This window comes from Camellia sinensis, chromosome 2, assembly GCF_055761805.1.
Source record: "Camellia sinensis isolate YWXY chromosome 2, ASM5576180v1, whole genome shotgun sequence".
In the NCBI taxonomy this organism is placed as follows: Eukaryota; Viridiplantae; Streptophyta; class Magnoliopsida; order Ericales; family Theaceae; genus Camellia; species Camellia sinensis.
Window position 1 is genome coordinate 149,110,790 of NC_138962.1, and position 16,416 is coordinate 149,127,205.

Consider the following 16,416-nt stretch of genomic DNA (forward strand, 5'->3'; position numbering starts at 1 on the left):
GTGAAGAAGAATTGGGATGAGATGGCTGAGGCCTTTGTCGCGCAATATTCATATAACACTCAGATCGAGATCACAACCCGTGATCTCGAAGCGACAAGGCAAGAGCCCAAGGAAACTTTCTCGGACTTTGTGATCCGATGGAGGGCAAAAGCGTCAATGATGACTTTAAGGCCCACTGACAAAGATCAAATCCGGATGATTGTGCGCAATCTCCACCCAAAGTTGATGCAGAGAATGATTGTAGTCCCCTTCCCTACTTTTGCAGATTTACATGAGATGGGGGTGCAAATCGAAGATGCAATGAAACAAGGTCTGTTTGACCACGACAGGGAACAACCGAGGAGGACCTTCAACCGTAACAACAATGCGGGCCCGAGTGGCGCTGCAAATACGAGAGCCTCGAAAGTTAGTATGGTCACCACCACTCTCACTCCCCCTCCAAGGCCCATGACTGCCACACCCTTCTCCGGCGCGTCTGGAAGCAACACACAAACCAACAGATTCCAACCGCGAGGCCAAAGAACCTTTACCCCACTATATATGCCTCTGACCAAAGTTCTGGGAATATTGATCAGAAAAAATCATTTAAAACCCCAGGAGCCAAAGCCATTACCGAATCCACTCCCCCCCTCTTATGACCCAGCAAAGTACTGCGCATATCACCAACAACACGGTCACGACACCGACCGTTGTTACAGATTGCGTCATGAGATCCAAGATCTTATTGACAAACAGGTGATCGCGCCTCCTGATAAACCCAATGTCACAACCAACCCTCTCCCACCACATAACCAACCTCCCCCTCCCAAAAGAATTAATTTTAGGAGGGGGTCAAAACGGTCAAGCAACATTAATGGCCGGCCACCAACTTTTAGGGTCCTCCCATGTGTGTACATCACAAATATGTGGTTCAAAGTTCAAGAATGTGGGCCCAAGGTGTTCAACATTAGCCTGGAAGTGCGAAAAACGGGCGCCGGAGGGCGTCGGAGGATGTATAACTGGTTGCTGCAACAATTGCTGGCCTCCCACCCTTCAGTGACCTCCCCGGTGATAAAACAGAGGTACCTGCCAAAAACGAATGAAAACTGATGCAAAACGAATGTTCGGGGGCCAAAACACGCAGTTTGGGGCCCCAGAAACTGCCCGTTAAACACCGAAAGTGGCATTCGGCCACGAAGTGGGTTTCTCAGACCCCAGTGTCCCTCAAAAGGGAGCAAATAAGGAGTATGCCAAAAATTAGAACAAACGGAGGTGGTTAGGCGGTCCCGAACCGAGGCACACGGCCTGACGGCTTCGAAAACCGGAAACCGGACTCCGAAATGGGAAAAATGGCCTACGGCCACCAAATGTAGCTTACGGACATTGAGAGATAGTCTACGGGACCTCTCCCTTCCCTCAGGAAAAGAAACAAAGAAAATCGAGCCTGGTTCGCAAACCGAGACAAGGCACAGAAGAGGGTTCGGAAGTCCGGAGGCAGGGCTCACGGCCGCGATTCTGAGACTTCTGAACAAGCACAACATGCAATATCACCAAGTGCTCAACTGGTGACGTCTGAGTCTCAAGGTCGGTCAAAAATGGGGTGTCTACACCCTCATCCTTCTCCTGCATCATGAGCTCCATATGAGCTGCAGCATCCACTAAATGTCTATACTCACGGATGAAAGACCCACCAACCCTCAACTTGAGGCCCCGCCTCAACTTCCGCTCAAACTCATAGCAACGGCGTTCTTCGGACGCCACCAACTCAGGTGCAAACCTGGACAAACTAGTGAAAGTGGCCTCAAACTCTGCCACAGACATACCCTGCTAATTAAGCCGGCTAAACTGATCCCTCAGCTTCTCCCTAGCCACTGAAGATAAGAACCTCTCCTGGAAAGCATTTACAAATGCCTCCCATGTACAACCAACACGAGCCTTCTCGTACTTCCACCATTGACCCGCATCTCCCTTCAGCTGGAAGGATGCCAAGGTCACTTTCAGTGCCCTGTCCTCGATGCCAAGCATCTCGAACGTCTTACTCATTTGTTCTAACCACTCGTCAGCTTTCAGTGGCTCCTTTGGATCCCCAACAAACTCATCCGGGTTAGACTGGAAGAACTCCCTCTTCAAGAAAGAAGGCCCTGCCTCAGCTGCCTGATTCCCAGCTCTGAGAATACCCAAAGCTCCTGCTATCTCTCGTGCCAAGGCATTCATAGCCTGCTGACCTGCTGGCTCGGCCACGTTGGCCTGACCAACTCCCTCCTGCACTGCCGGAACCTCCTCCGGTAAAGGCATCTCCTGCCTACCACGTCTACCACGCCTACCGCGTCCTCGTCCTGACATCCTAATAAAGGTAACCAAGACTATTAGCACATTCATAAATGTGTCGAAGCTATAACACTCGCGTCCTAATACATGGACAACTGTAATTCATTCCACGTAAGCACATAAGCACATAAGCTCTTACGAATTTTATTTCTGGATAATGATAGTCCCGAGGCGTTACTAGAGTTCCGGTTAGAAACAGCATTGATCAAGTGCCTTTCCAACAAGACTCATAGAAACCCAAGGATCCAATCAACATCCTAGAAACTAAATCCCATACCCACATAGTCACATTAGCATGTTATCAATTAAGCACATAGCATATGACACTACATCTAAGTCTCTATCAAGCGAGACAAAGCCATTGTGATCCTAATCACTTCCCACGTACCCAAAGTATTCAAACCCGATACGCTCTGATACCAAGTTGTAACGCCCTCAAATAAATAGCATTAAACCCATCAATAGAGACATACATTTATATACAAATATCCACATTATTCAATTCATCAGAGTACTTCATTACAAAAGTGTTACATGTTAACAACAAAAGCAAATGCCCTACGGGCTTACAGCTTTCCAAGTTAACATTTGGTTACAAAAGAGAGTACTAACTCAATTACATATTAAGCCCTTGGCTTGAATTTACATGTAATACATGAAAGAAATAAGACAACAAAAGTGTGCCCGCCTCTAGCCTCCCAAGCTATGTCCTTGGAGGTGGCATGCTACCTGTACCTGAAAATGATATTCCCATATAGGGTGAGCCACAGCCCAACAGAGATATACTAAACCAACTATGAACAATGACTAAAAGATTAGCAATTGATAGATGGCCAACACCGATACATCCACATATATCACATCACAGTTTCATAACATACAAGTCTATGTCACTTTTCACTCTCCACCTTTATTTAATAGATAAGCATATTACCTATATCAACACCTCAACAGGTAAGCATATTACACATCATCAGATAAGCATATTAGCTGTATCCACACTTCACTAGACAAGCATATGAGCTGTATCTACACTTCTCAAAGACAAGCCTATGAGCTGTATCTTCACTTCTCTAGACAAGCATATGAGCTGTATCTACGGAGTTCATCCCCCATCTCCTCCCAACACTATCCGATTTAGAGGTATATCCCCCATCTTCCCCTAAACGGGGAGTACATCTCCCATCTCCTCCTCTACACACAATGCATATAAACACAAAGGTTCTATACACAATCAATCAATACATAAAATTAATGTATTCAACCCACCGTCATACTCTATGACACATTCAATCGATTAGTTTTAGTTTGCCTAATCATCATGCATTGTCTACAACAATCAAGACTATCCTCCACCGATAGCCCAAAGCAGTTATTTCTAAACAGAAAATAAATGCACAAAATGGATATTAAATCAACATTTCAATTCGGTGAGCGATAAGTGATCCAACTACACCCTTTAATCCCTTCCCTTTCCAATTTCCAACAATTAATTGTACAAATTAATCAATCAATGTAATTAAGGCATTTTCCATAATTAACATTTCAACCCTACACGGTTTCATTTTCATCAATGTTTCAACATTTACTTCATTCATTCATGCCAAACATGCATTTAGGTTTTATATAATTAAAACCCTAACTTTTGTAAAATTACACAAAGGCCCAAACTCTCTCAAAATTTCCCAACAACCCCCAACATATCGAAATGCCAAAATTTAAAGACAAAACTCATAGAGAGGAGTAGGATATCCCTACCTCAAAAGATGACTCCCAACCAAGAAGGTGAAAAAGACGAAAATGCTCCAACCCAAGAATTTCTCGGATCAAAAGATAGCCCTTGACGATCAACAACCCTTTTGTAAAGGCCAAAGGTGAGGAAATCACTCCTACTAGATCAATACCTAGAGAGAAGTCAAGGTTTTAGAGAGAGGAGCTCTCAAAATGGGTTTTAGAAAAAGTAGGAGAGAGAAAGGAAAGTAAAAAGTGATTTAAAATCACCCAACAGATAACTCATATACGCATGACCCGCTCGAGCGGGGAACACAACGCTCGAGCGCCAAGAACAAAAATCTAGACACGCTCGAGCGCAATAAGGCCCGCTCGAGCGCCAAGACACAAGAAAAAAGCACCTCCGCTCGAGCGCGAAAACCAGTCCGCTCGAGCGTAGATTTCCCCCTCCCAGAACTTATACCCAGAAAGTACTACCCGCTCGAGCGCCAGCAAACCCGCTCGAGCGCTACCGCTCGAGCGTAAACAAACCCGCTCAAGCGTAAAAATCACATCTGCAGAAGTTTTGCAGGAACACGAAATACTGGTTTTGTGCAATCCCCGCTCGAGCGCAAGAAGACCCGCTCGAGCGGAACGCCTAAAAACTAGACAACAAGGAATTGAAACCAAGGCCTAACCAACCTGTAACAACCCTGCCCAAAACATCTTAAAACTCAATCAAGTGGAATTAAAGGACAGCAACAAGATAGATACTACTACCAACTTCACGGAACCGAGTTCGGAATACAACAGGACAGCAAAGGGATAATCGGGATCGCTATAGTATATATTACATGTATGTATAAATTTCTGATTTCTTTGGTTTTATATAATTTTGGGTGATTTGTGAGATGGGTTTATGAAATTCTGAATGATTGAAGTGTTGAAATTGAAATTACGAGATCTAAAATAATCCCCCACTCACCTCTGATTTCCACATTGGATCCTAATTCCTATCCCTCCCTTCTTTTCCTCTCTCTGTCTCTCTACAAATTTCTCTCTCTGTATATGTATGTTATACAAAAGTTCTGCTGTTGTAATACATGGTCCATCTTCAAAGCAAGGAGAAAGTGAAAGGGAGAGAATAAAACCCTTTTCTCCTTAGTGTTGTATAGTGCTTTCTTGTGTTTGAAAGAGGTTGATTATCTTTCAATCTTCTTGTTCATCTTTGGAGCTTCAGAAAACCCAAGAAATCATTTTTTTTATAACAGACCCAAGAAATGAAACATGTGAGAAATCAAACCCAAGACGAAATCAAACACAAGGGTTTGCCAACCGACGTCACCTCGCCGCCCTTAACCTCCTTCGTTTCGCCTTCGCCTCTGCCTCTCTTCATTCGTCTCCTCTGTTTTGAGAATTAGGATTCTTAGCAAATGAAAAAAAAAAAAAAAAAAGTCCAAAACAACCACGGCAGATGATCTAGACTCATACAATCCACCCACTCCAATTCTAATTTTGCATCTGCTGAGCTTAATCCAATGTACCCTATATATATATATACACACACATATTAGAGTATAAACTTTCACTCAAAACCAAAAACAAAACACAAGCATTGAAAACAATGAGTTTGTTTCCTAAAACAATGGAAAAGAAAAATAGATCAAGTCTTAAAAAGATTATTGTAAGCAAAAAATAAACAATTTCAATAATTCAAAACACTAGTCACCAAGCTCAATCAATCAAACAATATTCAGCTCCATCTCTGGCTCAATGCTGAAAAAATGCCAACTTAAATCATGAAAAGCTCGAAAATAATCATCCGAAGCCGTCTTGATTCCAAACTCTTTTGTAAATCTCCTAACAGCCAAGATATGCTTCCTCAAATTAACAACATTCGAGTTCTTAAACACGGACCCGTATTGCTCATATGTCTCAAAGCTGTTACCAAACAATATTATACGGTTCAACATGTCCGATCTCCAATTTGCCTGCAGGAGATTGTCATACAACTCTGCCTCACAGTGTGGCATGAAAAATAATGTCGGCTTCAAGGCTTGTTGCCTACCTTGTTCATTGACTGATAGAACAGAACAACCAAGACTTTCTAAAACCCAAGTTTCTATACCAGAAAGAATCGGATCAAACACCTCTAGATCTCCAATCCAACTCAACATTTTCTTTATCAAAATCGCAAGGCTAAGCTGAAATCGAGGGGGGGTCATATGATTCAATGCTACCAATACCATATATCACCATGTTCATCTTTGGTTCAGAGCCCAGAAGCCTGGAAAGATGATCCAAGATTTGAGGAGACCGAGTTTGATCCATAAAAGTAGAGAAAAAGAGAGAGGTCTCAACTTTCTTCATGCAGACTTGCATTTTCTGCATCAATTTCAATTCTCTGTCAGAATCAACCTCATGGTCGATTGGAACCCATGGTTGTTCTTGTTCTAGGATCTGAGATTTGAGATTTCTTCTTTGTTTTTTTACCACGACGAGGCAAAACAATTGTCCAGTCTCCAGTTGGATTTGGCTTTTCGACTGTGAGAGTTTTTGCTGAAGCAGCCATGGCAATAAGCAGAGTAGTCTACTTCTAACTAGACAGTCCTTGTGGTTTCAAAAAAATGTAGTGCCATGGTTCAGAGGGGTCTACAACATATACTTCAGCCACAGACCTTGTCCATGCAATCAATGATCCTGATCCAAATAGAAATCTTGGCATTTGGAACCTGTTAATTGTAAGTACACAATTTTGTTATAAACAATCAACTGCATTAGTAGCACAGATTTGGGGAAAAGGCAGCCAGTAGGAACATAGGGGAATTAAAAAGCCTATGAAGCTTGGTGTAAAGAAAATTACAATTTTTAATTAACAGACCCAAAAGACATTTGTTCTTCATCGAAACTTTAAGGCTGTGTTTCGGTCTAGGATTTAAGGAGGAAAAAGTGACAAAATTTAGCTTCTATTTCATTCATTTTTTCCTCTTCCTATTTCCTTCTCCTTCTCAAATCCCTCCTCAAATCCTTGATTCAATCACAGCCTAAGAGGAACAAGAAACACTTGATAAAGAAATGCATCAAACAGGTCCAAAAACATGACATTTAACATCACCTGCACTTTTATCCTTTTTGTTCTCCTGGGGAACATACACACAGGAAATTGATGATACGGTGTTCATGTAGTTTTAACTGGTTTAAGTAGGCCAGTTGTTCCAATGACAGGATTTACATATATATTCAGTTGGAATTCATCAAATACAGTCACAAATGAAAGTAGTATATTTAAAGGACTTATTATGATAATCATTCATTAGGTAAGGACATTTAGCATGCATCTATAGAAACAATTTCCTCTACTTTCAGAGAAATTATAATACAAGTAGGATATAGCATTCCAATCTGTTCTAAATACCAGCATCTTGCCCTAAACAAAAATCCAATAGATAATAAATTGAAAGAGTTACATTACATGAAACAAGTGAAGAAGTTTTGATTTAAGTGTAATTCAAGAGAAAATTGTAGGGACTTCCCAAAAGGTTTACGAATCAGGCAAGGAAAGGGCGTACCTAGTGCACGAAAGCTCCCGCTTAAGTGGAGTCTGGGAAAGGGTTATGTACGCAGCCTTACCCCCACAAACGGAAAGGCTGTTTCCACGACTCGAACCAGTGACCACCAGGTCACCAAGGGGTAGCTTTACCGCTACGCCAGGCCCGCTACAAATCAGCCACGGAAACTCCCTTATAAAAGTAGGCAAAGACCTTTCCTAGTGGCATGCCCTAGGTTTGAAGGATTTGATAACAAGATAGAAATGCTAACGGAATGGAAGAGAGATGAAGACGAGACAAATCTAGTTCTTAGACAACGAGAAAGGATACAACTCAGCGATAGAGCGTCATCTTGACATGGTGGAAGTCATCAGTTCAAGCCTAATTAACCCTAAACCCAATGCGAGTTTTCTAGAAAAAAGTGGATTCTTCAGTTTAGCAGTTTTTTCTTCAATTTCTTGTGGAGTAAAATTCTCACCAGTACAAGTCAAGGGAATGCCCCCTAGCTTCAGATTTCCATATAAAGAACACAATGAGCATACATACCCTCTTTTAACTTTTATTTTGGCAGATTGAATATCATTTATAATAAATCAGAATAAGACACGACTAGTTTTTCCAAGAAATCCCAACGAAAAATACAAACTATTCCTTCTTTTCTATCGAATCGATCATGACCACTATATTAGAAACAGCAAGGCATGCCACCGAGAAAACAGCCCAAGCCCATAAAAAACAATCATCTTCAGAAATTGGTATATCGTGCAAAGAGAAAGGAAAAAGTCCTTCTTAGCTACCTGAGTCGAACACAAATGATGCACTCCATAAAAAATTTTAAAAAAAACTGCCACGAATCACACATATGCATGTAGTGGCTCGGCAAGAGGAAGAAGCCAGAGCCTATGCGCTAGTGAAGAATAGACATGATAGAATCAATTGATTGCATAAGATATGCTAAAACCACTTATTGGATGACTTCCCTATCCATATGGCCGGTCAATCGGTAAGACAAATTTTAAAATATATATATCACTACATAACTCGAATGAAAAAATCATTAGAAACGATTATTTTTTGTTGATGTTGAAATAAACTAAGAATAAAATAATAAAATAAACATCTTGCACATATTCCCTAACATAATATTTTAAAATTTTGTCCACAACAAATTTTATAGGACAAATTACATTGACCACCCTTGACCGTGAGTAATAAAAAATATAGTGAGCCCCTAAGTTTAATAACGAAAAAGTAAACGGAACTAATGGATGATATAGAATTACCCTTTCTCCATTAAATATTTTATAATTCAATACTACATCAGTATCCAAACACTTCCTTTCTTCCTACCCTACCCTCACTTTCAGCATCACCACCAACCTACCCTCACTCTCTAGAAACCTCTCTCTACTTCACTTTCTCTATCTCTATGTCCCTCTAACGGTGGATCTCTTAGTTGGGGTGTGGTGAAGACTTCAACATACAGTAGGTCTCTTGATATCATTTGTTGGTGGCTTACTATGGTGGTTGATAGCGGTGATGTTGTGCAAGTGGTTGTACAGTAGGAATCCACTTGTCCAAAGCAATCAAAAACCATGAATCCACTGGTCCCTTGACGAGTCTATGATCTTTCTCATTACTACTGTTGACAAGTCTTTGCAAAGATTATGATCTGAATGTGAATCCTGGACATGATATGGCTCTATATTAATTTCTAGACATAATAATCTTATTGGATTTTTTTTTTTTTTTACGGTGTTATATCTGGAAGGTGCAATAGATTATTGTCCTCAATTTATTCCCTATGCTATTTTTCCAACTACACTGCAAGTCATGGAAATGCAGTCCAAACAAAACCTTTTTCTTATTCTTTGAATTTGATCACAACTCCATCTATAGACAAAAAATGACCAAATGAGCAGCTAACATTAAAGTAGTAGCCCTATCTATAATGTAAATCATACAAATACTTCATGAGGCTAGGGTTGTTCGAATACCCACCCTGCCCAATGAATCCAACCAGACAGACCACAAACAGACGGTTTGGAAACTATATTCGGTCAACTACGGGTTAACATGGATATTTTTTGCAGTTTGTCGAATAATGGGTTTGGCAAAAAGAAACCCACATAACCCGACCACCAACCTATATATTTAAAAAATATCTCCACGTGTCATGTGTAATTGATGTTCTCATATTATATTCATCACTATTCTAGGGTGCTTCACCAACTTTCCCGTCGAAAGTGCTACTACTCTCTTTCTCTGTGCAGTCATTGATTCCTACAATAATTCCTACACACTCTCATTCAACATTAATTACACTTTCTCCTATAAATTAATTACTCTGACTCACCCTCCTATTTTGACCTCTCTTCACTGTTGCATCTACTATCTTACTCTCTCCATAAATTTCCTCTTCTACCCATCTCTACTCTTCTGTTTGAAAAAAATATCCTTATTTGCATTTATATCTCTCTTCCATTAATCAATATCTCTCTCTTCCTTCGAGTCTCTCTTCCTTCCATTACATTGATTATATTTCTCCCATAGGCTGGCTATTCAATTCCCCCACCGAAAAAACCCTTCAATCTCCTCCCAAAAATTCAATCTCCCTCTTCAATCCCCTGATTGTCATTCTTTTTTTCCCCGGAAACATTAATGGTGGTGTTGTTCAATTAATGGCGATGGCTGTGGTAGATCATCTGACACTTACAGCATGTTGTATTAATTTCCCATACACTCGGTGATGAGCGATGACAGCAATGAGTGATGGAGGAAGTTGTGGCGGTCAGTGACATGGTGAGTCTCCTCTCTCTCTCCCTTTGTCCTATTTTCTTTTCTTCACTCTCTCTCACATAGACCAATACGTGAGTCTAAGATCTGTTTATTGTGAAGTTTGAATTCCATTTTTCTCATATTTTTTTCCCCATTCTCTTTTTCTAACAGATTTTCGAATTCAACTAATCCGACAGCCAAACGGAGTCCGTTGACTCGGTCGATTTCAAAGAGGAAGTCAGTTGATGGCGGTTCAGTGATTTTCCAATCTGAATGTGTCGGTTCGCTGAGGATTAAGGGTGAACCCAAGCCAAACCACCCCACAAACACCCCTACATGAGGCTCATGCAGGCTAAACTCTACAATGCAAATCATAACTAAGATGTGATGTATGATGTATCCCAACCCATCCCATGAAGTAAAGGTACCTAGCAATAAGTCACATTGTGGTTTAAATGAGCTTATACTACTAGTAACTAACATTCTTAGCCAGCCTACAAATTAGAAATCTATGAAACTTATGCTAGATGCCAAAACCTTCAGTTACTTTCTTCTATTTAATGGAAAAGTGAAAACCATACCAAAGAAAAAGAAAAAAAAAAGGAAACCATACTCGAAGAAATCAGGATACAAGGGCTTCTTCAATGAACTCATTTAAAGGATTAAGGGAACAAGGCCACACTTTACAAGAAGTTTTATAGCCACTATATGGAGGTTATGCATATAATAAGGTGTTAATAGTTGGTTTAACACTAGGGAAAATGTAACGCCCTCAAATTAAACCCATAATGTACATAACATTAACATGCATTATTAAAAGAAAACGAATCTTTTGAATTATTCATCAGAGTACTTTTATTAAAAGTCATTACATGGAACATCAAAATAAATGCCCTAAGGGCTTACATCTTTCCAAGCTAACACTTGGACACAAAAGAATGAGTATTAACCCATTTACAAGTTAAGCCCTTGGCTTGAATGTTTACATGTAATCTTATTTAAAATAAATAACTAAAGACAAGTCTTCAAAATCCGCATCCTTCCAAACTAAGTCCTGGGAGGTTGCTTATCACCTGAACCTGAAAATGATGTTCCCATAAAGGGTGAGCCACAGCCCAGTAGAAATATACTAAACCACATATAAGCAATGAATAAAGCAATGGCATTCAACAGATGGTTAACCAAGATAGTCCATTACTTCATTTTACAGTCTCATGACACTATTGTCTACGACTCGTTTTACTTTCCAATCTTAACAACATGGCTCAGAACCTGGCCAAACTTACAACAGTGAATTACATATATCATATTCTCATCCTTCCAATATCAACTAACAAATGAGACTCAAGCTCAAATCAAACACTTCATACTTCCAGATTGATACACATTTTAGTGCTGTATCAATAAAACACTTCTATATAAATAAGCACACATAAAAGTGATGCTAATGGAGTCCATCCCCTATCTCCTCCCAAACAAAATCCGGTTTAGAGGTCCATCCCCTATCTTCCCCTAAACCGTGGAGTACATCCCCTATCTCCTCCCACACAAAAACAATGTATACAAATGCAATGCTCAATCAATACACGTATTTTCTGTATCAATGCAATTGTCAAAATTAATGACTTAATCAATGTGATTAGTTTCAGTTATTCCTAATCCACATGCAATGTCTACAACAATCACGACTATCCTCCACCGATAGCCCAATACAGTTATTTCTAAACTGAAAATAACTATGTCCACAATTCAATAGACAAATTATTCAAATTATCCAATTATGCCATTTAATCAATGAATTCCCCAATTCCATGAATTTAACCATCTTTTCCCAATTCCATGAATTACTTATACAAATCAATTCAATAATTCAACTAAGGTTTTTCCCAAAATTTACCAAAGTATTCCCAACATATTAAAATACCAAAACTTAGAACATAACCTATAAAATGGAGTAGGAAATCCCTACCTCGAAGAAATAACCCCAAAAGAGAAGATGGAGATGAATGCCCAAACTCCAAAGTGCTCCAAACTACCAACAATTCAGATTAAATGGAAGCCCTCGACCCACTCTATTTTTTTAATGAAGGATCTAGGGTAGAAACACACCCTAAGTGGATCAAATCTAAGAGAGAAGGTGAGTAGGGAGAGAGAGAAGTCGAACCTGGGGTTTTGAATCAAAAGAATATGAAAAAGACTGATCAAATCCCGCTGCTGTGTATATAAACTGGACAGGCTCGCTCAAGTGAAGACTTGGTCGCTCGAGCGACAAGACACAGAGAAACTACGCTCGAGCCAAGGAAGCCTTGCTCGAGCCAACAACTCAAATGCTCGCTCGAGCGAAAGAAAGCTCGGTCGAGCGAAGAACTCAAACCCTCAGGTCTGAACCCAGACACACGCTCGAGCGAAGGAACTATAGCTCGAGCGAAGGATGAACTAACTCGCTCGAGCGAAGAAAAGCTCGCTCGAGCCAAGAATGCACAGCTACAGGTCCAAATCAAACACTACCTCTCGCTCGAGCGAACAACTCCTCGCTCGAGCGAAGAACCAAAAACCTGGACAGCAACTCTTGGTTTCTAAACCCAACCAACCTGAAACAAACCTGCCCAACACATCCTATAATTCCAAAAGAGAAAATAAGGAATAACAACAACAACCATTATACAATGACCGAATCTACGGAACAGTCCGGATACAATAATTAAATGGGAAAAGACCGGGGTCGCTATAGAAAAACACCACCTGTCATTGTAAATAAACAAATAAATAACTCAACATGCAGCTCACCCTTAAATCATATCACTCAAATGTTTTCATTCCTTAATTAATCCATCCAATCCAATCTTTCACAAAATAATACATAGTAATACTTAGTTTGAGCTTTCTACTGCATACTCATCACAAAAAACTAAGCTCAGTGAGAAATCTACTGCTTTTTTTAGTACAAGCATATCCTAGATAGGGTTCAAAAAAGGGACTGGGGGGCTTTACCATAAGATATGATAATGATGGCAGCCCAAGTTTGCAGCTATTTAAAGTGGTCCAATAAAGTGACAGGTTTGATTACAAAACTCAAATACGTACTGGCTCTGGAACATTGTTCCGTGATGATAAAGTTTGGAAAAATCCTTTTAGATCCTAAAATCCAAACATCACAGTTCTGTTGAAACTTGAAGAAAATTCCAACCTAGAAATTTTGACCATGGAAACAACTTGCAAGATGCAATCTCTAAAGCAAATGATATTATCTAACAATAAAAAATTGAACAAAATTGAGTTGTATGGGGCCGACTTATTAAGATGGGGCCTTCTTACATACTTAAAAAAATTTATCAAGAGCTCCCAAGATTGGATTAATTTTTTTTATTTTTTGCTTCTTTTTTTCTTTTTCATCTACTTTCTAGGAAGCATGATTATATAATCAATCAGTCATATTCCAATCCACAATCCACATAAATTCAACCCACAGACACAAATTATGTAATCAAACCCATTACATCTACAAAGATTAAGTTTCCAGACACACTGTGTGTGTGTGTGTGTGTGTGTGTGTGAGAGAGAGAGAGAGAGAGAGAGAGAGAGAGGAGATATGTTATGTTCAGATTATTCAAAGAATATGTTCCCACACATAATACCAAAGATTGAAACCAAAACTTAAAAAAACAACAATTAGGACAAAGCAGAGCAACACAATAAGAATCTAATGGATTTTGAAAGACAAAGCAAAAAAAAGATGATTGAAACGTGGTGTTCAAAGAGCACTGAATACATATATATATATATATATATATATTTCCCAAATTACATCCATTAACCTAAAAACAAAAAAGAACCTACCGAATGGAACTACTACCATAACACAGAAGTCAGAAATGTTTTCTTTTGTATTTCCCTAATCCTGTACTTCTTTTATGTGCTATGCACGGGATAATTATACATATTTATATTTATTTTAGATTTTTTTTAATATATAAATTATGTTTTTTAAGATTTTTTATAAAAATAATTTAACAATGAAGTTGAAAAGGGTACTGCAGTAACTATACACAGATTGTATCTATAATTATTTGTATGAGGGGATTTTAAATGCTGATCAGGGATTTTGACCAAATTAATAAATGCGAGGATTTTAAATGTTAATTAGGAGATTTTGACCAAATTAATAAATGCAGCATGTGAAAAGACATGTAGATTGAAAAAAGTTAATAAATGCTAATAAAGGAGTTTTAATCAAATCAATAAATGCTGAGTTTTTTTTTTTAATAAAAAATTTAGAAAATTCAGATTGGGATATTGAAACTCCTAGGCCTTGGGGTTAAAAACCCTTTTTTCTTAATATATAGTATATATATATATATATATATAGATTATAAGATGATAGAAATAAAGTGCTATCTTATAATGGAGGAGATATGTGACTAGATTAGAAAAATGTCTAGTTCAAATTTTTTCTCTCTTATATTTATTGAATTAATGTTACTATGTTAGCATTTGTTAATTTTAATTTAGGATGAATATAATATGAATCTACATAACACATAAAAATATTTATAAAAAAATAAAAAAATTCGCCGTGTCTCCTGCCGTGTTCGTGTCTCCATTTTTTGAAAATTATTGTGTCCCGTGTCCGTGTCCGTGTCCGTGTCCGTATCCGTGCTTCATAGAACCATTGTTTTTGGGAAAAAAAAGCATGTGGATGATGCTCCTAAAAATTTAGAAGACGAGGAGGACATAATGATGTATGAAGATATTCCAACCAGTGATGTTGAGAAAGTTGAAGAAATTGATGTAACTCAGGATGACAAAGATGGTGGTAATATTGGTGCTCAAGCAAGAAATTTCTCAGAGTCAAGAGAGAATCAGGTTGATATGAAGTCTAATCCTTTGTTGGATGAAGTTATTATGAAAGGTGTTGCTAGCAGAAAAAATGTCGGGGGTGCCAAACATTGGGAGTGTAAGTATTGTAATCAGTGGCGGAACTAGAAAATTAAATTAGAGGGAGCGCTTATTAATTACAATATTAAAAAATTTTACAAAAATATTTCACGCAAGTTTTTACAATTGATTTCGAGAAACATCAGAAAAATAATGTTATTTATAACTAGCGTATCATGGGCAATTTAAAAAAATATGCATATAAGTTTTAAAATAAATTATACAACGATAAATTATTTTTTATACAAAATTTAATTAAAAATTCAATATAATGGTAATATCATGTCATCATTAGTATGTGATATCACCAATTAATAGTAAATAAACACATAGAGAGTGAATCTCACATGTCAAATGTAACTAACAATTTAATAAATTTCATATATTTATAGTGAGATTACTTATACTTGCATATCAATAATAATGACATCACCGTTACATTCCAAATTTTTCATAAAATTTTCATAGATAATATGATTTATAGTAGTCTCTTCATTTTTACTTAAAAAACCATTATTGTTCTCATAATTTTAAAATATCATTGACATTTCACTCTTATAATGTTTTTGTAATTTTTTTATTTAAAATATCTTCTTTATATTTGTAAAAAAAAAAAAATCCCAAAATCAGGGGAGCACGTGACCCCCCTGGTTCCTTACTCCCTCCGACACTAATTGTAATGCTAGTTTTGTGAGTACGTATACTCGTATTCATACAAACTTTTTTCGTGCTTCTACTAGAAAAAAAAGCTGAAATAAAAGGTGCCCTACTTGTTGAAAAATCGCACATAATTGGAAAGGATACATAAAAAGGTTGAAAACGTCAAGAAAAAAGGTGGTGTTTCTTCTTCTCTTAAAAATTCAAAACTTACTCATCGCCATGTGCCAAGAAGCAAAGCTCCACCAGAAGATTCATTCGCCTTGATGGATAGACATGCATTGGATGCCATTATTGTAAGCAGTGTTTTAAAAAGCTCTAGGCGCATCGAGACGCCAAGGTTACCTGGAGCCTAAGCGTCGAGGAGCGAGGCGAGGCGCGCGCCTCACCAAAGCGAAGCGCAAGTTATAGAAGTTAAGCAAAATATTAATATAGCACAATTTTCAACATTAGTAAATATTTAATATGTATATTATTAATT

At 38.3% G+C, this 16,416-nt stretch overlaps 2 protein-coding genes and 1 pseudogene across 3 annotated transcripts in view; 2 read left to right on the forward strand and 1 right to left on the reverse strand.

Annotated features, from left to right (window-relative positions):
- LOC114292511 (uncharacterized) overlaps positions 1–16,416 on the forward strand; it is a 107,447-nt gene that overhangs the window by 41,833 nt on the left and 49,198 nt on the right. The gene's annotated exons all lie outside the window — the stretch shown is intronic.
- On the reverse strand, positions 5,503–8,564 carry LOC114264617 (protein SENSITIVITY TO RED LIGHT REDUCED 1 pseudogene; annotated as a pseudogene). The gene is made up of 2 exons (XR_014361796.1): positions 7,587–8,564; positions 5,503–6,749 (listed from the first exon to the last, which is right to left on the reverse strand). The product of XR_014361796.1 is annotated as a protein SENSITIVITY TO RED LIGHT REDUCED 1 pseudogene (transcript).
- The window catches only part of LOC145819143 (uncharacterized), a 38,433-nt gene continuing 37,097 nt past the window's right edge, over positions 15,081–16,416 (forward strand). The window contains exon 1 of the mRNA XM_082913102.1: positions 15,081–15,297. Within this exon, the coding sequence (XP_082769228.1) occupies positions 15,081–15,297 (217 nt within the window). The remainder of the gene's footprint in view (positions 15,298–16,416) is intronic.